Below are 25,895 nucleotides of genomic sequence, written 5' to 3' on the forward strand. Positions count from 1 at the left end.
ATTTTTGGAAAGTCCTGATTGAAACCAGCAGGCATCTCACGGTCATACAGTGCGCTGAAAGAGCCAAGCTCAACAAATCGGTTTAAGGGGTTTCTTGAGGGAAATGCACGCCATTCGACTCTTGTAAAAAAAAAAGCAACATTCCAGGGATATCTAAGAGAGATATGACATCATAATATGTTGTACTAACATCATTTGTGGGGTAATGAGATCAGACAGACCAGGAGCCAACTTTCCTAATTCCTCTTTCCTGAGCTTCGAGTGCTGACAAACCACAGAGGTTTTACAGGGACGGAATGTGTTGTTGTGACTATTGTTGCTGTTTCAACACATTTTTAGGAATGAAATACCAGATGAGTGACTGCACTGTTCCATCAGTTTATAAGAAATATGTCTGACACCAACTGTTTTATGTTTAAAGGAAAAAAAAACTTGATAGAAAAACTACATTATTTCTGGTACACTGCTTGTTCCTACCGGGGCCTCCTGAGCGGGGACTGTGGTGTCTGACTTGCTGAGGTGTCCTATTGTCTTAGGCTTCTGCTCAGATCACTGAAACGTGTGGAGGGGCCTGGTAGAACCATCAGCGTCTCATTACATACTCGCAGGATTTACAGTGAGATCTAAATCTTCCTATAAGTCTCAGGTCTCCTCGAGAGACATCACCAGCCTGAATTACAACAGCAACACCTTGTCCATCCATTAGAGAACTTTTTACACTACAAAAACAATATGAAGAGCAGGAGAAGAAGACACTGTGGCTGTGGAAGAAGTTAATAAATGAACCTCAGGAAAACTCACAGAGGTATCTCGGTGTAGCCCAGTTTGCAATTTAAGGGTGCACATAGTAGAAATCCTGTTCTATGAGGAACTCACAAGACAAACCCCCCCCCCAAAAAAACAAAAAACTAGAATTGCCACCTTGTGCTTGTAAATGGTGAATGCTAAGTAGACTTTTCTAGTCTCCCGACCACTCAAAGCGCTTTAACACTGAATGTCATTTACCCATTCACACCCATTCATACACTGATGGCAGGGGCTACCGTACAATGTGCCACCTGCCAATCAGAACTAACTTATCATTCATACCCATTCATACACCGCTGGGAGCAAGTGTCTTGCCCAAGGACACATGGGCATGTCATCACTTCATCATTTTATCCTATGAGACATTTGTGTGAAGTTGTCATAATTAGCATGTGAATCCTTGAGTTATGGCCAAAGACGCTTTTTAGTGACCTTTCAACTTTGAACACCAAGTTTAACCCAGTTAATTATTGAATCCAAGCGGGAGTTTGGGCTAAATCCGAAGAAATTCGCTAAAGGCGTTCGTGACCTTTGACCCCTAAAAATCGAATCAGTTAATCACTGAGTCAAATGGGGTGTTTTGCCAAACAAGACATCAGGCGTACATAAGGACAGATGGACGGATGGACAGACAACCCAAAAACATAATACCTCCGGCAACAGCGGTCGGCGGCACGTTGGCATAAAAAGCCCCATAATGCTCATCTTTTATTCCAAGATGGCAAAGCTGAGAGTCCAGTACAGAAGGACGTACTATGGAAAAGAGTACAGTCGATTATATGCCATTCAATCAGCATGAACGGTTTCCATGGAAAGGTCATCATCATTATATTCACAGTTAATCTTCAGGGGACAATAATTGCCCTCAAAGTAACCATAGAGGCTGCTGACTACGGCGCCAGAGCCCTCCGATTAAACCGGAATTTAAACACGCATAAACCTTCAGTGACCCATGGAGCACGAGGAAAGGAGAAGTGTAGGGCATTTGTTTTGAATTAGGACAGTATAAAGAACAATGATCTAATGCGACCATATAGTTTGGTTATGAGTCTCCAAGTGGATCATGGAATATACGCTCTCCAGATGTGAAGCACATGATATATAACGCGGTGCACTATTTAAAACATCTGTGTCAATTATGTGTTTCTAATATTTTGCAAATTCCATTTTAGTAAGGTGAATTCAATATGTTACAATGTGATGGCCTCTTAAACGTAGACACTGTAGCATTAAGTGGTGCTTTAAGGAAACCCTGACACAGTGTGTGCTCTGGGATTCCACATCGACGGAGTCAGAAGAACTAAAGTGTGAGCTGCGTCCTCTCTGATCCTCCTGGATCTGCTCAGCGTGTTCTCAAAGCTTCTGCTTCCCAGAGTGCAGAGTCCTTTCTGGACAACATCGAGCCTTCCGTGCTGGTTAACGGCTGATGGAGTTGGGAGTGTGTCCAGCTCTCAGCATTGGCTGCACATAGAGCAGAAAGAGACGGACATTTCTCATGAAGTGGACGAAAAAGTAGACGGACATTCCAGAGCGGACGTGTAACAAGCTAGCAAGGGACTGAAGGATCTGAGATTTGTTTGAGGCGGGGGGGAGCAGCTTTTCCACAACAATATGGACAATTATATACAGCACCAATATTGCTGGCAAGTGGACCGGATTCAGTCTTGTATAGTGTGTGTGTAAGAGTGATGTAATCACACCATGCAATGTGGAAATTAGTAAAGCCGATTAAATTGCATTTTTCGCAAGAACCAACACTTTGACCTACATACAAACTCCAGTACGCTCATTATTACCTATAGTGTTTGTGACACAGACAGGTCACATGTCACATTTTGGGTACTTTCCAGAGTAGGACTCTCCATCAGCAAACTCTAAAGACATAACACAACTGAATCTTGGATTTAACATAAGCCGGTATGTAATGCTTTCTGTGTTGTTTTCCCTTTCACAATGACACAGTTGCCATAACCATCCTGTTAGCAGTTCATAAATAAAAGTGTGACATAAATGCAAGGTCAAAATGAGGCTGAGTTGGTAGTTACAGAATTGCCTGAGGGCTACACAACCCGGGCCTGTGATTCATGACGAAGACTTACCTATGTCAAGATCATCTAAAGGCATATTGGCCACATTGTCAAATGTTTTTTCTTTTTTTTCATAGGCATGTTAGACCCTTTCACTCAATATAAGAGGAACCAACCATGAAAATGTCATTTAAGGGTGGTATTGCTGAGTTTTTGGGTGTCCTGGCCAAAAGTAACTTACAACATTTATTTAAGGAAGTCCAGAATTATGATGAGAGCCGGAATGACTCATCTTGTGTTTGTGAGTCTGAGAGATATGACCTGTGTTCTCTCTCATGATCATGAAACAGCTGGATTCTTTGTTTATCTAATATTGTAATGCTTGGATCCGTTATGACTCGAGACCGACTGACTGACTGGTATTTATATATCTGGTCATGAGGGCCACCAGATGCTAATTGTAACAACGTGAACACTAAATGTGCAGGTAATATGTGGCGGCTGTGGCGTAGTGGAGAGCAAGGTAGTTCTCCAATCAGAGGGTCGGTGGTTCGATACCCGGCTTCGGCAGTCGATGTGTCCTTGGGCAAGACACTTAACCCCAAGTTGCTCCCGAAGGCTTGCCATCGGTGTGGACTGGATGTTGCATGAATGTTAGTTAGAGTCTGATGGTGGCACCTTGCATGGTAGCCTGTCATCAGTGTGTGAATGGGTGAATGATATGTAATATACTACTGATTGTAAGTCGCTTTGGATAAAAGCGTCTGCTAAATGACTGTAATGTAATGTAATATGAAGCGCACATTTTTCTTTCAAGATCATATACTACACTTAAATTATGGATGGATAACTAAAAGTACCAACCAGAAGGACCCACAAACACACACAAAAAACTAAGAATAGACCAAAACCACCACAAAGACACACAAAACGACTACAAAGAGACACAAAACGATAACAAAAAGGGGCAAAAATAACCTCAGACAATCTAAATACAAAAAGTTGAAAACAATCACAAAGTGACACAAAACATCAACTTTAGGAGGCTTTATAACCATCTGCCTCTGTGTCTTTCCTCTATCTAGGAGGGTCTGTGGGGCGTTTTTGCATGTCTGTGCCGCCCATTACTACAGTATATAAAAAAAGCACACACAGACAGCATTATTAAACTGTTTGGTGGTAAAGCAGCCGATGCCCCATAGAATCCATAGAACCCATGGAGGTCATCATGTCATCATGAAAAAGAAGAGAGAGCGAGAGAGAGAGAGACAGAGAAGGGAGGACTTATGGGGGCAGGTGAAAACCAATCCTGTGGCGAGATGACCCAAATGATCATGCTTGCTCCGTAGTACATAGCATACCATTCTGAGCGACGATTACACATGGCACTTCATTTATCAGTGGTTTTTATAAACCACAGCTTCATAGCCGTCGGTCACAGTGCTCCTCATTGTCCCTTCGATGAATGACTGACTCGCTTACTAAGTCTAACTGGACCGAGTTCAAGCACGTGTTTGTTTTCTAATAGGCTCTTCTTTCAGAGACCCTGTTTGCAATTACCTCTGCGCTGGCCTTATTACCGCACCGTGCAGCATTACACAAAAATGTCAAATAAAGGATGAGGGGAGCTGTGGTTAGCACAGACAGGAGCGCAGCCTCAGCGTGATGAGTTGCTGGCTCATACGCTCGTTGCCCCCGTGGCTATAACCGAGCTCGTTATGAGGGCTCAGGTTCATCATCACACTTAAGGCTCCACTTAACCGAAATTAAACAGGAAAAGACAAATAAATGCTGCCGCTGGCCGGGAGAGCAGATCTCAGAGCTTGATTGTCTCGACTTTCGGGCAGCGTCCAGAATCCGTTTAAACCAAGTTCATGTCTTAAAAAAGTTAGACTGACAATCCAAGAGGAACTGCGGTCTGAAGTCTCTGCTACTTTACTCTGCCATCTCCGAGTCTTCCATATACTTTCATTAAAAACCTAAACCATCTGAAGGCACACGCTGTGGCAAAACTAGATGGAGATAACCTAATCTACTGCAACAATGTGATGAAACTCAGTTCAAGACCACATGTGGGATTAATCTGCCAGTCACTGAGACAAACCGGCTTCTGTTTGATAAGATCACATTTGATTTCTAAATTACAGGTTTAATATACTGTTGTACTGTCTGATGTTGCTTTGCTGACGGGATTACACTGGGATGAATGACCTCTAAATGCATGCAATCCCACTGATGACATTGTTTAGAAATAAGACAATGTAGGGAGACTCTTGGCTGTCCAGTAAAATCCAGAAATCAAGTGTTGGTCATGCCCCACGGGCCCACACACAATCAGCATGACCACACAGAGCTGCCCACATTCCTATCGGGGGAGATCACCTGTCTGTACTCCTAACGCTAATTCATTATGAAGTCCTCACTTCAGAAAGTTCAGAAAGACAGTGTGTCATTGAAAAATAGCCTGTCTCTACAAAAAATGTAGTTCCATACAACTAAACTGCATTATCAACTTGATTTTTAGGGAATCGTCTTTTGTTTGGGTTTACGTTTGCAGTTTTTAACATATGTTGTGAACTGAAACTAAACCAAAGTAAAAATGCAACAAAACTACTTGGTTGAGTTCAGTAAAATCATATTTCTTTCTGCTTAAAATAAGAATGTTTGTTACATTATTTAAGCTAAGGGCAATTATAAAAAACATCTTTACAATTCTCAATGTTGGTAAAATTTGCCTTGTGAAGAAAAGCAAAAAAAAAAAAAAAAAAAAAAAAGTCTGAATAAAGCTGTTAAAGTACCTCTTTTGGTGTACTGTACAGCTGGTCCTCCTTGGTCGGCTGAGATGGTGTCCGTGCTTCCTTCCCCCAACAGTGGCCCTGTTGTTGAGGCACTCTGGGAGGCCGGGCTCTGGCCACTGGGGATGTTAGCGAGCTGAGCAGCAGCATCCTGGGCCCTTTTTTTCTCCTTCTTCAGCATCTTAACGAGGACACCTGTCGGAACCGAGTTAAGGACTCTACTTGTCTTTCCTTTGGACAAAGTATCGGATGTAAAAAAAAAGGTAGTTTCACTCAGTAGCACCTCTTTCAACTGATGTAATAATAAACATGGAGACCAATCTAAGAATATGAGGATGGGTAGACAGTAGATGGCTGAATCGACAATATACAGTAAAACCATTAGCATAAATTGTGATTTCTTAAAGGCAGCTCGATACATTGTGAGCTTTTAATGATGGTGCTGAGATGGTGCTGAGCCCAGAGTCTGACCCGTAGACTGTATTTCAACGTCTTGATCCCCCCAATTGCCTGGCGATCAGTGTGAACGGACAGGCAGATGACATTTCTAAAATGCAAATTACATAGAATAAGTGTCAATTTGATCATAAATGTATCTTTAAAGATATTCAGTTAGTTGTGTCTTTCTAACTACCGTGATGCAAAAGTAGCTAACAAGCTGTAGCCGTGCAGCTGCCCTGATCACTACTGCGCAGATTCTGGCTCTAATGACGTCCATTAAACACAACATGGCAGGGTATCCAGGATTTATATTGGCTTCACTTTTCTACAGCGGGAGCAAGTGGAGCACGTCGTCCGTCTATGGCCTGACCTTAGAAGATGTCATGGTCTGGTATGAATCAGTGGAGAGCAGAGGAACCAAGAGAGGCGGCAGTGATCTACCAAGATTCCACACAATAGTCTCCCGCTGATGAGGTTGCACGTGTGTGTTTGTCTTTTAAAATCCAAGTGTAGATGTGTCCGTACGTATGGGTGCACTTGTGCGTGTGCAACAGAGAGTAATTGTGTGGTTAAATAAAGGGGCTGAAAAGGCAAGAACCGCCGCTTAGATCCTGTTCAGATTTTCATTGCCATGACACGTTTCACTTCTCCATGTGCAATGTCTCCATGCATTAGGACCATTTACTGTAATCGTTTCCTCTGTTCCATGCACTGTACTTTGCTTCCAACTCCACAGTGCCATTTTGAATTTGATCAACTGCCTCCTGCTTAGGCTCACTTTTTCGTTCAGCACTTTCAAATCTGATTATCAAAGTGACCGCCGCCTTGTGACATGAAGAGCTGCTTTCACAGTATAACAGGAGTCAACTGTCGGTGAGAAAGAAGACGACGGTGCCATCAGAGGCTTTTCTTTTTGCAATCAGAAGCGCTGATAGAGGGAAAATTGTAATTATGTGAACTAGATGTGCATTGGAAAATTATAACACGATTAAGTCATTTTACAGAGCTTTGCCAAGATTGCTTTTAAAATGTCAGCAGAAAGTAAGAAATCAAAGCTTGTCACCGGCTAGCAGGTAAAAAGCTTAGTTCAACTTATACTAGAAGAAGTATTCCTTTACATTACCTACATGAATAAAACATTACAGTCTCATAAAATATGCATTCAGCTCCCTGTGTGCCTGTTTTTCCACTATAAATGGAAGTGTGCTTGATGGCCTAATCACAACCCATAATTTAGAGACAACACATTAGTCCGTTCTTCAAGCACGGGCCTATCATGAGATTAGCAGACATCTACTTGTGGTCGGGCCGAAACTGTGGCGGTCAGCAGATACTTCGGGACGTTCAAAGAAAAAAAAACTGAAGAAGTCAGAATGTCATTATTTTGGATGATGAATGGACGTAGTTTTGAAGGGGATGGAGACGTTAATTTATGCTCCTGTCAGCCAATACAAAGGGGATGTCAGGGGGAACAATAACACAAAGGAACCAAGTCTCCAATTGCAGTTTCCAATGAAACCAACCATGCAGTCTTGTCAAAACTGCCGAGATCTAAACCCTGACACGATTCCAAATGACCTACAGAGGCCAAGTTTTACAGAGAAATATGGCTGTTTCTGTGGGTTCTATGTCATTGTTTCTTACAAGTCATTACTTCAGACTCTTGTTCACCAGGTTTTCCCATTATTGAGATGGCGTCTGATATCTTCATCTATTCTGAACAAACCGTGGACTTATAGAATGGGATGAACATTTCTTTTAGGGGTTGCACGTTAGATCTGTGGGAGGCTTCGCATGCCATGCTCTCAAAATGTGGTCGAACTCAGCTCATGATGTGCATTCCATCTCTCCTTCTCATCTTCCATGTCACTCTCTATTATGTCGTCCAATAAAGCAGACATCACAGGAAATAAAGAAAATGCCTTTAAAATGACGGCAGCTAGAAAAAAGGTGCAGTGCCAATCTCGCGTGGTGCCACAAATTGCTCCGGTTTCGAAACAAGTATGAAAAATCTTTTAAGATGCTAGATTACGATTACAGTATTGGAGGAAGGATTCTGCAGTATGGGGGACACAAAAACAAATACTATTGGAGTGAAGCTACTCAAAGGAAATCAACTAGCTGTTTAGTTAGTATCTATTTTGAGCCAATTGAATTTAGGAACTTTTTTTAAAGATCCAAACCACAAATATTGTTTTTCTGCGTTATCAAAGAGTCAAGAGTATGACAAAGCAATTATATTTTTGGGGCACTTTTAATAATGCACAATACACTAAAAAGATTTAAATAACCCTTGCACACAACTCTCGTCAAATACCAACGCTTAGTGTCTTTTCAAAATATACTTCCCTTGAAGGTTTACTTATTTTTTAGAAATAAAACTGCTTGGTTAGGTTTAAGAAGCAAAACGACTTGTTTGAGTTTAAGAAAAGATTGTGATTTTGGTTCAAATAAGTATTTTTGTTACTTACCAAGGTAAAATAAGTCAAAGTTGCACAAACAGCGGCCTCCTGGGTGAAAGTTCTGTGTTTGTTTGACCTGTCCAACCTCTCCACCCCGCCTGCCCATACAGAACTAGTTGCTCTTTATACTATTTCAGTTGCTCTGATGGTTTACTAATGATGAGGATGAGATACTGTAGCACTTCATTGGAAAGTTTCATGAAAACTGAGGGCTATGTGGTCGATGAAGCTCAAATAAACTGCTTTTGTAAATCCTTCAAATGTGTATGCTCTATATTGCGTCCAAGACAAATCTGTATGATTGCTGGAATATCAAACAGATCAGAGTTTCCGTGTCAGTTACTTAAAGAATGTGCAGTACACAAAGATTAAAGAAAGAACCCACGAGACTGAAGCCAGTTGTCCAAACGACACCAAAGACTTGCCAACGCTGATGTAAACTCCTGCATCAACAGAGCACTGAGTGGTGAGTAGGTTTACAACTAAAGCAGTATCCTGTTCTATTGAGCCCTACCCTGCCACAAATCATTCAAATACAAGCTCATGTAGCTATAATCAGTTTAATCCAAGACTGGGCAAACATTTCCGATCTGCAAAAGGACTGATTAAGGTAATTTCATTCAATCAGCACTCATTTGCATATATGCTTAAACAGCGTGCAGCTGGCAGCAAACAATAATACAAAAGCTCTTGGCTGCATCTCTGTTAGACAACTGTAAATTCTGGATTTTACAGAGTTCTGGATGAGCTACACAGCTGACTCACAAAGGCACAATCAAGGGACAGTGGCAGCAAGTGATGATGATTACATATCTAGCATGATGAGACCCAGAGTTCACTAATACAACTTTCAAACTATCCAAAAGAGGTTAAAGGCATAACGTGTTGAAATTATGGAATTCTCTATAAAAAAGTCATTAAATATGTGCTTTATGTATGATTTTTTTTACATTAAGCACTTAAGAACAATCTAAAGCAATGTTTTTATCCCTGCTTTCTCTATTGTCTCCCCAGCCTTTTTTCAACCAATAACGCAGAAAACGTCAAACCGGTGATGGCACTGAATGTAAAGTCGGGAGATGACCGAAGTCATTAGGATGCAGTGTCTGGGGACAAACATATGTGCCAATCCCTCAGGCAGATGTCCACATATTTCACTGGCTGACCAAAGTCCCTAGAGCCATGCTACTTGTGTGGCTAAATATAAGGAACTAACCATCTCCAGCCCAGTTCATAAACTACTGCAGCTTTGAGACCCAGAGGTTGTTTTTTTCCACTTGCTTAGTTTTAGCTTTTAGCAATAAATTTAACTGTATTATTTTTGATTGAGTGGAATTTGAGACACAAGTGTCTCGATGAAAGAAATCATGCTGAACAATGTCCAAAGCTGTTACAATGATCCGGGAAACCCCTGCCAATGCAGTAAACACGCTTTGAGATGTGCTGTAATACTGTTGCAATTTTGATTTAGTATCAGCCAAATCTCTACTGAATACATGTGAGTCAAGACGAAATAAAACTGAATAATCTGATAGTTGTGATATTACCATTCATCTTTTACTTGAAAATGTTGTCACTTTATGGCCCTGGATCACTGCCAGAAGACAATATTTAGATCAGTAGACTCAATAGACCACGAGTTCAGAGTTTGCTGCTAAACATCAACCTGTTTAGTTAATGTAACTATCAAACTAATGACATTAATTTGATGTGTGCCTTAAAGTTGCCCTCCAGCTTCTATTCCAATAAGAGAGCGACAGAGGACGGATCCTTCTGCCTCTCCAATGGAGCTAGTGGTGAGGTTGCAGATTGCAACCAACTCAAAAGTCCTCCGCTCAAACTTCCCCTTCCAATCGTGTTCAAGAACGTTGGTGACCTTCAGGTAAGCTTAATGCTAAAACTTCTGGACAGGGGACTGAAGCAGTTATATCGTTGTAATATAGAAGTCACAAGACTCCTCTGACCAAACAGTAATCCACCTCACAGAACACGGGAGTTCCTGGTCCTCTGCTGGATTGATCGGTTAGTTAGTTAGTGTTACTGTGCGACTTTCAGATCCAAACTAACTTGGCATCCATAGCAGTACATTGCTTAGCTTTCCTGCCCTCTGAGTTACTGGAAAGAAGCATTCTGACGTTAAAACATAATTATTCGAACAGATATACAGATATATCATAGAAAACAGGTCAGCAGTGATGAAAGTCATCTGTGTTATGTGTAGCAAAGAAAGGATTTGTATTTGGGCAAATGTAGTATGGCCAGTATTTTCATTGCAACTTCATTTTGACATTTTCTGTAAAATGCTAGCAAGGGTTTGGAAGTACTGTTTCAAGACACACTTGACTTGGCAGTACAACGACCATTTCACCACAGTGACAGAAATTTGGGAAATTCTGAGTGCTACCTGGGATTTTCACGTGCAAACGCAACGTTGCTCTTTAAAGTCGGCAGTGTTTGTTAGTCCTCCTTGTTTCCCTGTCATCGTGTTAGTGGTGGATGTGTCATAACTCTAGCAGAGTCAACTAAGCACTTCCAGGTGCCCCACTCCCATGCAGAGTCTACCATGCATGGGAACACGCAGGGCCAGTGGGTAGAGATACAACCTTTTTGTTTGACAGGGAAATTGGCATAATTAACCCTGTGAGGACTCAGCGGCAGCCCGGGAACAGTAAGCCTTAAGCAACGGGAACCTTTTGGCTCCCAGGACCGGTTTTAGCCGGTTAGTATGGGGGTGGAACAGTTCTACAGACATGGAAAGCATAGTGATAGAATTGGTCTGAATCTAGTTAGTTATTAGGACTCTGGTTGGAAATGATGTCACCCCTGCAGGGTCGGTCAAACCAGACTAAAGTGTTACTGCGTGCAGACAGACCACCCTGACTGAGGGATTGACAGTTTAGGCTACTGCAACTTTATATACAAACTTTACAGAGAAATAATGGGGGGGGGATATGGTCGGTAGAGCGTGTGCATTACTGGCCGAAGTATGTGCTTTTAAACACGCACAATGGCAATTACTTTTGCATCATGTCAAAACCGGCGTATGACATTTTGAGAGGGAAAATCCACAAAGAGGAGAGGATTTCATATTACGCACGCTCGGTCCAAGAAATACTGCGGTGAAATATCTGCATGATAATATTCTATTTATTTTGGAGGGCTGAGGTTTTTGTGGCGAAACAATCAAGCAGACATCTCAATTTCCCTACTAATGCGCTGTGATCTAATGACAAGCCGCAGCGAGAGGGGTTGAAGGGGGAATAATCCCATAAAGCTATTAGAAATATCATATTCAAAATTCAAATACCATAATTATGATTAACAGTCATTATGATGAACTGCCGTCGTCAGATGAGGATCTTTCAGAACGTATACTTTAAAGCAACATTTCGTGTGTGTTTTGGGGTTGCGGTGATGAATGCGAGACTACTTGCATTTCATAATTTATGCGTTTGTAGAAGCGTTGTAATCCAACCATGCAATAACAGAGGCAGATTTACTTCAGGATAAATAGCTTTCTCCTAACGAGGATTTGACTTTCAACAGTGGGTGTGATTAATCTGTAATCTGTTTCTATCAATTTAAAATGCAAATTCCTGATATGCACTGTATAGAGTTCAGATTTCAGCCTGCTTCTCTTCATATACCTGGTGTTGGCGGCTGCTCCAAACCTTTACCTTTTCAGTTCTGGGGGAAGTAAAAAGCAAGAGAACTTGAGCAGTCTTAAATTCTGCCACACTACTTGCGTTTTATAGCCCTTTATAAATAACTGACTTATTGTTGTTTGTTAGACAAGTTATCTACAAACCATAGGAATAAACCTAAGACAGCTGCATCACCTGAAAAGGATACTGATCTCGTTATCCCGTTGCGTCATCATCTCCTTTAGTTTGGTCACTTCTGCTGCACAGTGGTGGCTCTCTTGAATCACTGCCACTGTTGCTGCTGGTGATGCTTGCCCGTCACTGTGTCTATTTCCTCCACTTTGCTTGTCCATGATCATTATCTGTACAAATAACATAAAAGAAAGATTGTTGACCTTTAATGGAAGTTAAGAGAATGGCTTCTTTTTAGGGGGGATAAATGTATAACAAGTGTTTTTAAGAATGACATAATCTGGTTAGTGAATTGCACTCCATCAAATTATATTTTTAAGTGAAAGCTCGAGTAATAGATACGCAATTGAATGCCTTTAAACTGTTGTAAAAATGCCGTACCTTGATTAGAATGCAAGCCAGTGGGTTTCCATGTTTTAAAAATATTTTGTAGCTTAAAAAACACCTACATGAATTGGCAGCTTACTATCTACTACGCTTGGGTATGCTGTTGAGAAAAAACATTCAGTAAAAACAAAACCCTCTAATGCCGTGAATGTAAACAAGCTGGAAAACACATTTTGGTATCTTCTGGAAAGTGGCGCTCTTCTTAGTCCTGTGGTATTCCCTAAACATGAATTAAATTCCCCTCTTTTCCCTGTCTGTAATATCACTCCTCTTTCAATAATACAGCAGGCTTAAAGACAGGTGGAAAACATGTTAAAGGATCTGAGTGTTTCCCACATGGAGAGAGACACAGAAGAAGAGAAAGGTGCAGAGGCCCGAGGTACGCTGCATGGAGGCACACTGAAGAAGACAGTGGGTTTCATGCCTCCGCTGCAGAGTGACAGCAAGCATACATCGCTAAATAACGGAGGTCGAACTGCCCATCTTAGCTCGCAGCGCTGCAAGAGCAGAGCGTCGGGCATGAACGAGCTGGGCAGCGTTCGGAACGAAAGGAATCAAATTCAAACCAGATCCGAATTCCTTCAGAATCGGTGAAGTGTGACTGGGGTGATGCTCAAGAGGAATGTAAACTGAACAGGAGATAGAGTTTGCGGATCATAACAAACTGAATGAGAGATAAACAGACATTGGAGTGGGATCTGGAACTGCTTCTGGTGGCCCGCTCTGCTCCGACTCCACACCACAGCAGAGCGCAGGAACGGTGTTTTCCCTCCGCTCATTTAGCAGCAGTGGGCCGGCGGCCGCTGTTTGATTAATGCTGAATGGACTCTGTGACCGAGCAGACTCTCTCCAAAACAAAAAAAGCTTCAAGAGTTTATGTTTTCTAACCAACATCTGGCAAACAACATGCAACTGCAAACCTCTTCCACTGCAGCATGACATATTGTCAGTGGATTAGGAAGAGAGCCATAGCCCCCAAAAAAGGCCCAGACTCCACTTTTATGAATAAATATGAGATTAATTGAAACAAGTCATTCAGGTGCTTTCGTCCCAAATAATAAAACAATATAATAAAACACATAAAGTTTACTTGTTTTGAAAACATGTTTACTGACCCATTCAATAACAGGTTACTACATGAGCTTACTTTCAGCAACTATGAGTGCTTTCTGATCAAATTGAAAAAAAATTTTTTTAGTTTTTGGCTTTAACTTATCAAGTAAATGTTGATTGCAAAAAAAGAAAAAGGGACCAGGAGGCAAAAAAGAGAGTGATAAAAAATAAGAGAGAACTCTGTACGGGCATTCTCTAGAAGGAGGGATCATTACGTCACAAAACCTGCCTACTTATTAATACTACCAGGTTTAGCATCTTGCTTTGCGAGATGAGGGCGAGGTTGAGGTTTAATTGTTTTGTAAAGTCTAGTGTTTTGTCCATAAAATACCAGAAAGTAGATTCAATAAGGGTCATTAAAACTTTGAGCATGTGAAATGATTAAAGTCATTTCTCAGCCTGCAGTTGTACATCACATTTTGTGTGCATATGAAAAAAATGATCAAATTTCAGTTGATCTGTTGACTGATCAATAAGTCAAATAGTTTCAGTACTCATTTCTATTATTATTTTAACAGAAATACTGCACTGACAGTTCAGAATAATGTTTTGTTTGTAGGTTTGTCTTGGCTTAGTTTTTTTAAGCTGGCCTGCCAATTCTTTTGACCAAATTGACGATTGCATGTCACATTACACCTTGCCTCTAATTAGATGGCAAATACCTGCTAAACAACAAAACGTCTAGACTTAAGGCAAGCCGTGGGAAAATAAACAGCCCTGGATGAGATTGGTCATCAACGATTCTTATATATATTTTTACTTTCTAGCCTTAAGAATAAGGCATATGATTTACAGTGACAGGTTATGTTGAGGCCTGAGGACTCGCACGACAAACTGGACAGAAAACTTCTCCTGCTGCCGCACTGGCATGGTGGTGACCCGTGGATCTATTCATGGACAGGAGGAGGGAAACAAACAGCAGGTCATACGGGGAGACGTGCGTGCAGATTGTGGAAATATATATTACCTTCAGCAGGGTGAAACAGTGCTGGATTTTTCTCATGTCTGGTCCCAAAGATAGTGTCACATCTGGATCAGGGTCCTCCAGGTAGGCCTTGACTAACTCTTCCAACCTAAACACACAGACACACGCAGATGCTCTCTAATAACCCACCGAAGCTTAAACCAGAGCCACATTCCATGTTACAGTCCCTCTCCATCACACTCAGCACAGGCTCAACAGACACTCAAACAGTTAATATTTATATCCGATGTTTAAAATGTGGCCCTGGTCAAAAGAAAACTATTTACTTAAACGTGTGTTCCAGATCCACTGGGCCGTTCCGTTGATAAACTATCACTGGATGATATTCCAAACATTGGTTCTTTTGAGCTCTGGAACGGGCCACTGGAAAAGATGGACAGGCAGCCGGCCAGACGGATCCGATGTAGGCACGATAACGTGCGGTTTTTATTTTCCACTGCAAACTTGTTCGGCGCAGAAACACGCAGGGTTTACATGACGAAGGACTTAAAACAAATGTAGCGGTCTTTCTTTCAGGGCCCTGCGAGAAACCGGTGGTTTTGTGATACAAAGTTGGCTCTTGGAGAATGCACTTCAGTGCCATGTACAATATTTTGTAAGACAAAAAGCAACATCTTTCAAACTCCAAAATTTGACAGTTTCCAAAAAGGGGTTTTCCGAAGGTGTGAGGTGATATGTTAAGTAAAAAATAGAAGCAAACTAATAGGGTATTTGGAAGAGAAAAAAAAGAGATTTAAATTGACAACAGCTTGTATGGGAATGGACTGAAAACACTGAAAGGAGCAGGATGCTCCTCTCTGAAGGTACAATCTGTATGTGGCAGCAACGAAGTCAGCCTGATTGGTGAATGTGGTCACAACAGACATCATTAAAGGCTCCCTGTGTGACTTTGACCTCAAACAGGGGCAAATCGAGGATAACCACTCGAGTAGAGACAAAATGCTAAAAAGGTGGACTGATGGGACCAAGGCACGGTAAATACATCAGCACTGATGATGGGGGGGGAGGATGTGCCAAATCCCTGATGGAACCTCTGCCCTGAACTCTGGCCCTGACTGTCTGGGTCCCTCTTCCATTTGAGTATAAGAGCAGAAATAGATCAGTCCTGGCTGAGCGGAGCCCTGGGAAACTCCATTAGATCTGGTCAAGCTTCAGCGAATGAGGTTTCATCTTGAGCATTGGTGCATAGCCAACAGTATAAGTTATGTAGGCACTTAAGGCAAACCCCAGATACTTATAAATCATGAAACATATTTGCTCAGGAATCTCTGGGTTTGGAGCATTACAAATACAAATTACAGATTAAAAAAAGACCATCTGCTCTCGTCCCCGGGATCTGAGGTGCACTGTAAACATCCTAACAGGCTGACGGGGCCAACGCAGCACTTTACACGTCTGCACTGTCCTGAGATGACAGGCTCACAGAGGCACACACACACAAAACACACACACACACACACACACACACACACACACACACACACACACACACACACACACACACACACACACACACACACACACACACACACACACACACACACACACACACACACACAAACACACACATTGCACAACCTGTGATTCTGTGGCTTTCGGAGTCTGATATAATATTTTTATGAAAAAAAGCCTGAATTGTATCTTTTTTTTCCAGAAACTTGCACTTTAACTGCGACAAACAATATTGGCCTGCTGCAAATTTTTTCTTATGAATTTCAACAGTCATTTTAACAGCCCCCTCAGTCACTTCATTCTGGGGCCTAGCCTGCGTGTAACTTTAATCAACATTCATACATCAGTAATATAGGCCTATGTCAGTTTCAATGCATATATGCTCCCCCAACCCCTTTGTGCTCCTTATAGGCCATAATATCTAGGTTATGTAGAGAGACTGACTGGCATAAAGGGACGAGGAATCAGGGAGCAAGAAGAGGAAAGATACCTCTGGATCTCCTCCACAGTTAGCTGCTCGTCTCTCTGTTCTCCTGTCAACATGGCCAGCTCTTCCTTCAGAGACTGGATCTCCCTCTTCAAACGGGCTATTAGCTGAAATACACAAAAAAAGCAGGGTTAGAGTTGGTGGACTACATGTGCTCAAACACACACACACACACACATACACAATGTGAAGCACATTTGGCACGTACAGTACATGCAAAGACACACACTCATGCACTAGCAGACAGAATCTGTATCGCCGGGGCCAACTGATGAGACAATCCTTCTGAATATGGTCTTGCGGCTTATCTTGCAGATGCATTTTGAGGACAAACTTAAGTGATTCCAGGCAACTGGATGCTCCAATGCAGGAAGCAAAACATAAATTAGCATTAAAAAGCTACGGTAGCAAAAGAAAAAAATTGTACAGTTAAAACCCTCTGCTGCTGTCTTTCCACACGTGTTTGGTTAGGGCCTTGCACACTGAGCCAACCGGGTGGTTGCTGTTAGTAACCGCTGCCCGGGTCTTTTCACTGTATATATGAAAGAAAAATATCCCACTGAGTCTAGACATGGCTTCTTAAATAAGTACTTAGATAGCAATCTTTCAAAAAAAATAAGATGCAGAAAGAATGCCGATTGCTGTCAAAAAAACATGATCAGAGAAGAGGAGATGTGACAAGACCAGGACATTGGTTTCATTAACAGTCTAAAGCATCATTCCACTGATTGATACTGACAGCAACAGGTTTTCTAATCTGGGCACCCTAGGTATGGTTTTCTCCACCTGCTGAGCATAGGTAGGCCAGAGACAACCATGTTACTTAAACACAATATAAGACAAAAAAATCTATTTGAGGCATCAAAGAAGAATCCTCCAGATACAGATGAGTCCAGGCCCCGGCCTTGCTGACATAGTAACCTTTAAACTTTGGAGATAAGCCTGTGTCGCTCTGGTTCTCCTTGCTGGAAGGGTCCATGCCTCCAGAGGTCAGTCTAAGTGGCCTCGTGTAGGCAGGGATTAGCAGGCGTCTAGTTACCTAGCACCTACAGGATCAGTGAGTTCAGATCAGAAGTTAAGTTACATGTACGTGAAGTAGCCAAAAATAAGAGATTTTGACAAGCTGTTCTGATGAGACAGGAACATTTCAGGTGGGTGTACTGGCTATCTTGTGTGTTTTAATGCCCAAAAATGTGTTTTTGGACCAGAGGACCTTTTTCATAGTTCTAAACCCCCCCTTTTTCTTGTGTCTGCACCGCAGGAACTATAGGAATAGTTGTATTTTTTGGACCGCTGATTTGAATGATTTTTCAGAGTAGGTACTCCCACACAAGAGGAACCGCGAGAGACTTAAGTGTACTGTGATTGGTCACAAGAGCCAATAAAGCATTGGCTAACGCTGGTTTTATTTACTTGTTAATCGTGTGAACAGACAACGCAACACTCCCAAAGGTTTCTTCCTTTTTTTCTCCCCGTTACAGTTTTTTAGGGGAGTTTTTCCTGTGCCGAAGGCAGGGTCCCGGGACAGAGGATGTGTGTACAGATTGTAAAAACCTCTGAGGGTAATTTGTGATTTGTGATTATGGGCTATATAAAATAAATTGAACTGAATTGAACACAAACAATAACTTGTATTGAAACAATGGAAGAAAACACAGACAAGTGGACTGGCAGTGAAGTCCAAAAGTTAACTCATTCATGAGTTTAGTGAGTTTACTCAGTAGCAAAAATGCTAAGACAGTATACAAACGCTAACCCAGTAGCACTGAAATTATAAAACTTGTTTATATGTTTGTGGCATGCAACAGATTTTTCTACTTTGAATGTTGGAAGTTCAACCGTAGCTCCAATAATAAAGTACTTTTTTAAAATCTATTCTTATATTACTGAAAAAGCTAAGAGCTTGTGGAACATAAGGCTTACAATACCTCTATTGATGGTGCGAATGCAGTCAGTGCTAAGGAATTATTTGTTGTTCGTGCAACAGACCTGTTAAATAGGATTAAATCCTAAATCTCCTGGTCCACAACAGGAGCAAGAGGTTAGAGGTTAGCCCACTTGACATGTGCCCTTATTTTGAAGCTGAGCATGTTATTAGCAGTATGCCGTTACTTGAACTTGAGGCGCTATGATTAAATGTGAAAGGGGCCACATCCATAGCAGGCAACAGGTAGCTAATAGTAAAAGATGTTGACTGGCCATTTATTCATTTGGTAAGTCTCCTGTAAAAAGGGGGAATCAGTGCAATAAGAGGATGACCCTTCAATATTAAATTTGAATACATGTGTGTAATTACATGCATTAGCATGGTGTTACTTTGGTGTTGGCCTATAGGCCAACACCAAAGTAAATGGATGGTGTAGTCTTTGAAAGGAAGTCAGACCAGTTGTAATAAAAATTCTTCACAAATCACACTACAAAGTGAAACCACCTAAAAAAACAAGTGGTGATTGTTCTTTTTCTCACATGACACACTTCTCTCTTGAGTATAAATCCCACTTTACTAGTACTGCTTGATTTGACCACACTGCAAAATACTAAAGCAGACTGAAAGGCTGGGACTGTCTCAGTGGCAGAGAACAAATACAACAAAAAGCGGTGACTCCTGACACAAAGTTGCTAGGGAGCTATGAGGTTCAGTGAACACTTAAATCAAGGTCAAAAGGTCAGACGGAGTCATCCAATTCAGCAAAGCGTCGCCACTCCTAGCTATCACATCTTTCGACTGGAAAGTCTAAGGCAGTCACACATTGTCAACTCAAGATGCTCTTGAGGAGAAACAGACCTGAAAGTGTGGTTTTGGGTAGGAGCCACTTAGCTAAATTAAAAAAATTCACCCCAAATCCACCCCATATCATATTTTCTAACATCTTAGCTGACCCTCCCTCACCAGAGCCGCTCCCTGCATCTCTTTTTTGGAGCACTTGGTCTGATGTAATTCTTCCAGCTGCATCCTGTAATGTTGACCGCCACTTGTTGGTCAGTGGAGTCTATTTCAGAGCGCCCAGCCCACACTGGTACCACAGCACGTCGGCATGCTTCCATACACTCTGAATAAAAACTGACTCAGGCCATGTCACTGATGATGCCAGCATGTCCTATGGAAACCCAAGTCAGTGCAGTATGCAACAAGGAACACTACATGTTTCTCTGTGCTGAGACAAACATGCTACATTAATGTCAAGCCCCGCCTCCCGCTACTCGGTCAAGCTGTCAGAGCTACCATGGAGCCCACAACGTCACTAAATGCACTCCGTCAAGAAATATGATTTAATTTTGGGAAAAAAAGAAAAAGTGATATCAGAAAGAGACACACAGAAGGGTCTATGATATGCATTTGAAGGATTTATCCAGGATGTCAAACTGATTCAGCAGTGAAAACAGGTTAAAGAGATCAAGACAGAAGCCAAAGCTACAGATCACAGTTTAAAAGTGAAAAACCACATTACCTGGTGATCAAGACAGAGGACAATGAAATGAAGGAACAACAATGTTCCTGTAAAGCAGACTAAGTCTTTATTTACTGTTACGATCATTAAAAAGCAAAAGCAGCATGTGTAGACATTCAGTGTACCTTCTGTAGCTAGCATAGCATAGACCTGCTAACGCTAGTTAATGATGTGGTAACGAAGAAATGTTTAAGAGACGTATATCTCCATCAAACCTCTCCAGGTAACAAGTATCACTATTACACAACGTTTAACCATGACGAGCTTCAAATCCACTGAAGTCTGAAGTGGTGGGACCCTGATCCGAGCTGGGATTGGCCAGTCTGTGTTCGAAGGGTCAATTAAGTTTAAAACAGTAAAAATAAAACCAACTTTAAATCTTAAATCCTCTCTTTGAATTTATACATTGTACTATCCATCCTGTGCAGAAACCCTCCCACAGTAAACAGCACTGCAGTATAACCAACGGTCACATCTCAGATGCATATGTATTATATAGTGTGCCGCTCACAAACATGCTGCTATTATGGGGTCTCTTTTTATGAAAGAGGAGGATTCAGAGCCCACTACACCTAAACATGGGTCTTATATCCTCCGCAACAAAATGATAACACATGGGCTGTGTTTCATGCATGGCACCATTAATTTAAGGCATTTTAGACTACGGTGAGGAGCACTGGACTGAACCACACACCACTACACTTACAAACACTTATGTCCTAACGAAGGCCAGGCTCGGAGAAGAGACAAACGAGGGATCCAGGGGAGCAAACAACCCCTCAGGAATTTTCACAGCGGCTTCTCAAACATGTCTCTCTGGTGAGCTATGAGTCGGGCTCTGTTTGACTCACAGGTATGCGCTAATCAGAGCTACATGTTGTGGTTCTCTTAACATTAGGGGAGAGTCCAGGTTCAGGGGGGGTCACCCAGCCTCCTATTACCCTCCGCTAAGCTGCATAACAACAGCTTAAGATAAACTTTTTTTTGACCCTTTAGGAATTACCTAGAAGTTTGATTGCGATTCAACTCCAACTAAACGACCCCTGCATTCAGTGCTGAAGTGTCCCTTACGTACATACTAAAAAGATGGTGGAAGTATCTTGGGTGATCCCATAACTGTTGACAATTTCCTTTTCCTGTAGACCAGGATCAGCCTGGTCTAAATGGAGGATTAAGACTGACTTTAGTGCTCTTAGAGAGAGCAACAGAGCCAACCTTGTATGGTGAGCTCAATGTGGCTGACTTCATTATGATCACAGGTCACTTTCAACACCTCATTTTTACCCTGTCCATGAGAGACGTGTTAAATGATTTGTAGGTTCTGGCTGATTTCCTTCTGTTCAGTCTTTGAAGAAGTGCATTCTGGAGTCTGTAGGCTACAGTATTGGACCATGGAGGGAGCGCGTGGTCTAAGCGATGTACCAAACACTGACAGCAAGATTGGGAAAAGCAACCTCCAGGTTTCAAATCAATTACTGCAGCCGGCATGTCCAATACACAGTGTGCCTTCAGACGGAGGCAGGCCAAAAAATGGGAGTCTGAGTGTCACCCCAAACCACAATAAATGACATCATTCTAATCTGCAAACTGCACTGCCGGCCTCATTTTTTTTTTTCTCAGTAAACCATGCAGAGAGATAGAGGGAGAGACAGAGAGACTGGAGCAAGGGACAAAATGAGAAACACACTAAAAAGAAATAAAGGGAGACAAGAAATTTGCCCGCAGAGGTTTGGGTTTGCCTGGAGCTGAAACTGTGCCGGACCCAATTGGGAGCAGCCAGACACTGTCACAATTACTGCGCCAGGCCGCAGACTCTCTTAAAAATACCTCTGTAGGGTTTGCAAATGGCCAGCCAAGTCTCACCAGCAGTAATACAGTAGCAGTTGATCCTTGGGCAGATCTAGGTGGGAGGGGAGGAAGTGAATGTAGCTGTGAAGACTTACTACTGTATATCCCCCAAAGGGGCCTTCATAACAGCTACCAGGTCTGCTTCCTGGCATACTACAGTACAGGAAGGTGTGTTGTAAAAGGAGAAAGTGAAGGAGGGAAACAATTGTCAAGGGTTAACCTGGCTTAGCTGCTCGGGCGATCGCTCATGTGAATTCTTATCACTAATGATATAACGTTTAACAATAACAAAGAGGCAGATATGGACGATGGTGTGTACAAAAATGCAGAGGCCTCTGTTACAAATATATGTTTCAACAATCCAATGACATATTCTTACCAAAAACTTTTGTCTGTTCTCCATCTCCTACTCTGGCCTCTAACTTACCAAAATAAAGCATGCATTCACAGTGTACATAGCTACTAAACACAATGATTGAAAGTAAACATACTGCCTGCTCACATTTTTGAAATGCTGCACTAAGTCCTCAGACTGACAAAATCGTGCAATTTCTGCTTGTTTGCAGGTAAAGACATTTGTATACACCAGACTCCAGATGGATGCTTTCTCAAGAGGCTGTAAGTTATTGAGATAAAAATATGCCATAACAGAATTGGGGGCATGTAAACAAGACAGAGAGAGATTGCAAACAGGAACCTGTGAGCGCGGCATGTCTAAATAATGCAAAGACGGACAGGCGTCCACGTGTTGACGGTGGAAAACTGCTTTTTTACCAATGACATGTGACACTGGAAGAACTAATTTGGTACAGGAAACCTAAGGAGGACGCTTGGTCGGTTACGTCTAAAAGCTGGATTCTCACTGCACCCGCTGAGCAATTCAAGGTCTGGAAGCTACGGGGAGGGACTGGCCATGATGAAGCAGCACATTAAGTCATGCTTCTGTGGTGCGATTGTGTGGCTAAGCTATGGTATTTGTAGTCACTGGGGAAGTGCTGCGAGTGTCTGGCTGGCTCACCAGGACAGGATCCAGTTCTTCATTCAGTATCGCCTCGTTCTTGATGAGGGCCACGCGCTGAGCAAAGCGACACGTAGAGATGGACTCCTGTGGAACAGTTTCAAAAAGGATGTTTTAAGAGTTTGCTTTCGTGCCTGAGGAAGAATATCACTCCTGATAAATAAATCTGGTACAGTTACTTAAAGTGAATGCATGCAAGGACCCATCAAAGATTACATGTAATACTGTTGAGCTATTCTTTCTTTACAAGTCTCAGCTTTACATTCATTTCTATGTAGCAGAAGATACTCAAAAGTCATTCTTTGTTTTAAAAATGTAACAATATTTTCAATTTTCTTGGTTTGAACACCCAGAGAATGCTGAAAGATTTAAGTGGTAAATTTATTTCCTTTTTATAATTCATAAGGGACAAAGCTAAGTCTTCTTGTGAATATCATCCAATAAATCATATTTCCACATAATGTGTGTATATTGTATATGTTAATACCTTCTTTTGAAAACCTGACATAGTCACAAGTGTAGACTTTTGCTAACTTTGCCAAGTCTGTCCCCAGCTCTCCCTGCCAGCTTTGATTTCAGAATATGTGTGAGTGGCAGCTGGCTTGACCTCAGGGTAATGAGTTTGATCCAACTTTGCCAATTGAAGCATTATGGTTCCTTGACAACAACAAAATAAAACAGTGTTTTTCTCGTAGATTTAGAACTTTAATCCCCTTAAAGTTCCCCTGCTTCATAATTTAAGTCATTTGGTTTTTTTTATACCTTCAATGGCCCTAATACCCTGTTGTTGAATCCAGATGCTGATTCAGGCGAGCAAATGTATACTTACAACTGACAGAGCTAGCTAGCATGGCCAAAGGGCCTATAACATTATTTTAGTCAATAACTTTGTATCTCTGGACTTTTTTGGGTAATTTACCAGAATATTCAGTTTTAACATGGCCTTACATCAAGGTTCCTCTTGTCTACTGCCATTGTGGCAATCATGGTAGTCATGCAGTTGCCCCCAAGGCTGTCCCTCAACACAGAAGTCAACATGGAGTTCCTGTAGGGGATATGGGAGCGGTTCCTCTCTGACAAAGCTATGATCACCTGAAGAAGAGATGTCAATGTCAAATGTCTTACATAAAATAAATTATAATGAAACGTAAAGCAATCCAAATAAAGTAGCCCAAAGCCCCTTTAATGCGGAAAACATTAAAGTTCACACAAAGTAAATTACTTATATGCCAAAATGCAATTCATTATTGATATAAATAATGAATATTGAATTGTTTGCACAATATGTTATTCTAAATTAAAAACAACAATGCCTTAAAGCTGCTACCTGCTCCAAGTAGTGGAGGGAGAGGTTGATGTACTTGGCCTCAGTGAGCAGCTGCCCATTCAGGCCAGTCTTGCTAACTCTATCCGATCCGGCCAGGTCCACCAGGTGGAGCTTGGAGCGCCGCAGGGTGGCCGAGCCCGGCTCACGTCTGCAGACGTGCACAGTGAAAATGCAGTGGGACCGCGTGGATGCCTGGTTCATCGGAGTCTGGAGAAGAGAGAAGACAGAACATTTTGAAAATGTTGCAATATTCTAAGGTCTGATTGAGAGTATTCTCAGTCCTCTAAACCTCCTCAGTACACATGGTGGACTCCAAAAAGAAAAAAAGGGGAATTTTATTCTCCATCTGCCCTATTTTCCATATTGAAACAACAAAAAACATGTTTCCCTTTGATTCTTATTTTTTCTTGCTCCCTGCTGGTTTGAAGATCAAAAGGCACACCATGTGTAACCCAAGAGCAGTAAACACATTGTGGCAGCTTTTACAAAAGCTGAGGTTGCTTTTCAGATGGTCGCTGGAACAGCAGTAGTCAGGTTGAGACAGAAATAGAGTGGGAGTCACTCCGCACAAACAAGCTTTATTAACTAGAGGAGGATGTGTTACTCATGGGGTCTGCGATGAGAGGATAAACAGAGGAAATTAATATTCACTGACATAGTGCTGAGCATTGACTTGTTTCTGTCTTCTTGAAGGCAGCTTTGACACATGATGGTTGATTAAAATAAAAGATTTTAATTAGAACCAAAGGGTTGTCCGGCTAATGCAGCACATCTCTTTTCCTTTTGTGGATTGGTCATTGATCAAAGACATGGACATGACTCCCTTTTTCTTTCTGCTCTAAAAAAACATCATAATGGACATACCAGGCATTTTATCCTAAAAAGGTGCTTTGACCCCGTCTTGTTGTTGGCTTAAATGTGCCAACACCTGCCTGTTAGGGTCGTGACAGCTCACCAAAGATCTTTCACTATCTTAACCCACCGCCGTCAGCTCTTTCCTCAGTCCAAATTCCCTTCACTCTGCACAGGTCCAAGTGTGCTCCTCAGGGTATCCCTTAAAGTAATATGAAACAGTCCTTAGATGTCGAGAAGGGATCACATACTGAATAGGATTAAATAAAAAGGTCAAGGGTAAGGATAGAGTGTCCCTGTTGAAGAATCTGCATCAGCAAACAAACCAAATGCAGGTAAAACCTTGATAAACTAACCTGAACAGCCAGATGTTTTTTTTAAGTCATTGGTCATTGGAAACTGTTCGGAAAAGGGCGGGCACTTTCAAAAAATACGCATCAGGTGATTGGATGATCTGTCAATCAAACTCTTTATGAAGCCCGTCGGGTGAAGATCGAGAACAGTGTCACCATGGACCCTACTAAACATCATCAAAAGTAGTCTGATCCTTATGCCATCTTATCCTTCTGACGGTGAAAGTGATGAACAAGTGTCTCAAGCGTCTCCAGA

The 25,895-nt window shown here is 41.8% G+C and overlaps 1 protein-coding gene across 1 annotated transcript in view; it reads right to left on the reverse strand.

The window, feature by feature from the left end:
• Positions 1–25,895, reverse strand: part of kif6 (kinesin family member 6) — a 58,359-nt gene that overhangs the window by 19,272 nt on the left and 13,192 nt on the right. Inside the window, exons 7-13 of the mRNA XM_054614482.1 lie at positions 24,435–24,641; positions 24,056–24,199; positions 23,108–23,194; positions 16,796–16,899; positions 14,836–14,941; positions 12,385–12,538; positions 5,633–5,824 (exon numbers count right to left, since the gene is read on the reverse strand). Of these exons, the coding sequence (XP_054470457.1) occupies positions 5,633–5,824; positions 12,385–12,538; positions 14,836–14,941; positions 16,796–16,899; positions 23,108–23,194; positions 24,056–24,199; positions 24,435–24,641 (994 nt within the window). The remainder of the gene's footprint in view (positions 1–5,632; positions 5,825–12,384; positions 12,539–14,835; positions 14,942–16,795; positions 16,900–23,107; positions 23,195–24,055; positions 24,200–24,434; positions 24,642–25,895) is intronic.

Source organism: Anoplopoma fimbria, chromosome 15, assembly GCF_027596085.1.
Source record: "Anoplopoma fimbria isolate UVic2021 breed Golden Eagle Sablefish chromosome 15, Afim_UVic_2022, whole genome shotgun sequence".
In the NCBI taxonomy this organism is placed as follows: Eukaryota; Metazoa; Chordata; class Actinopteri; order Perciformes; family Anoplopomatidae; genus Anoplopoma; species Anoplopoma fimbria.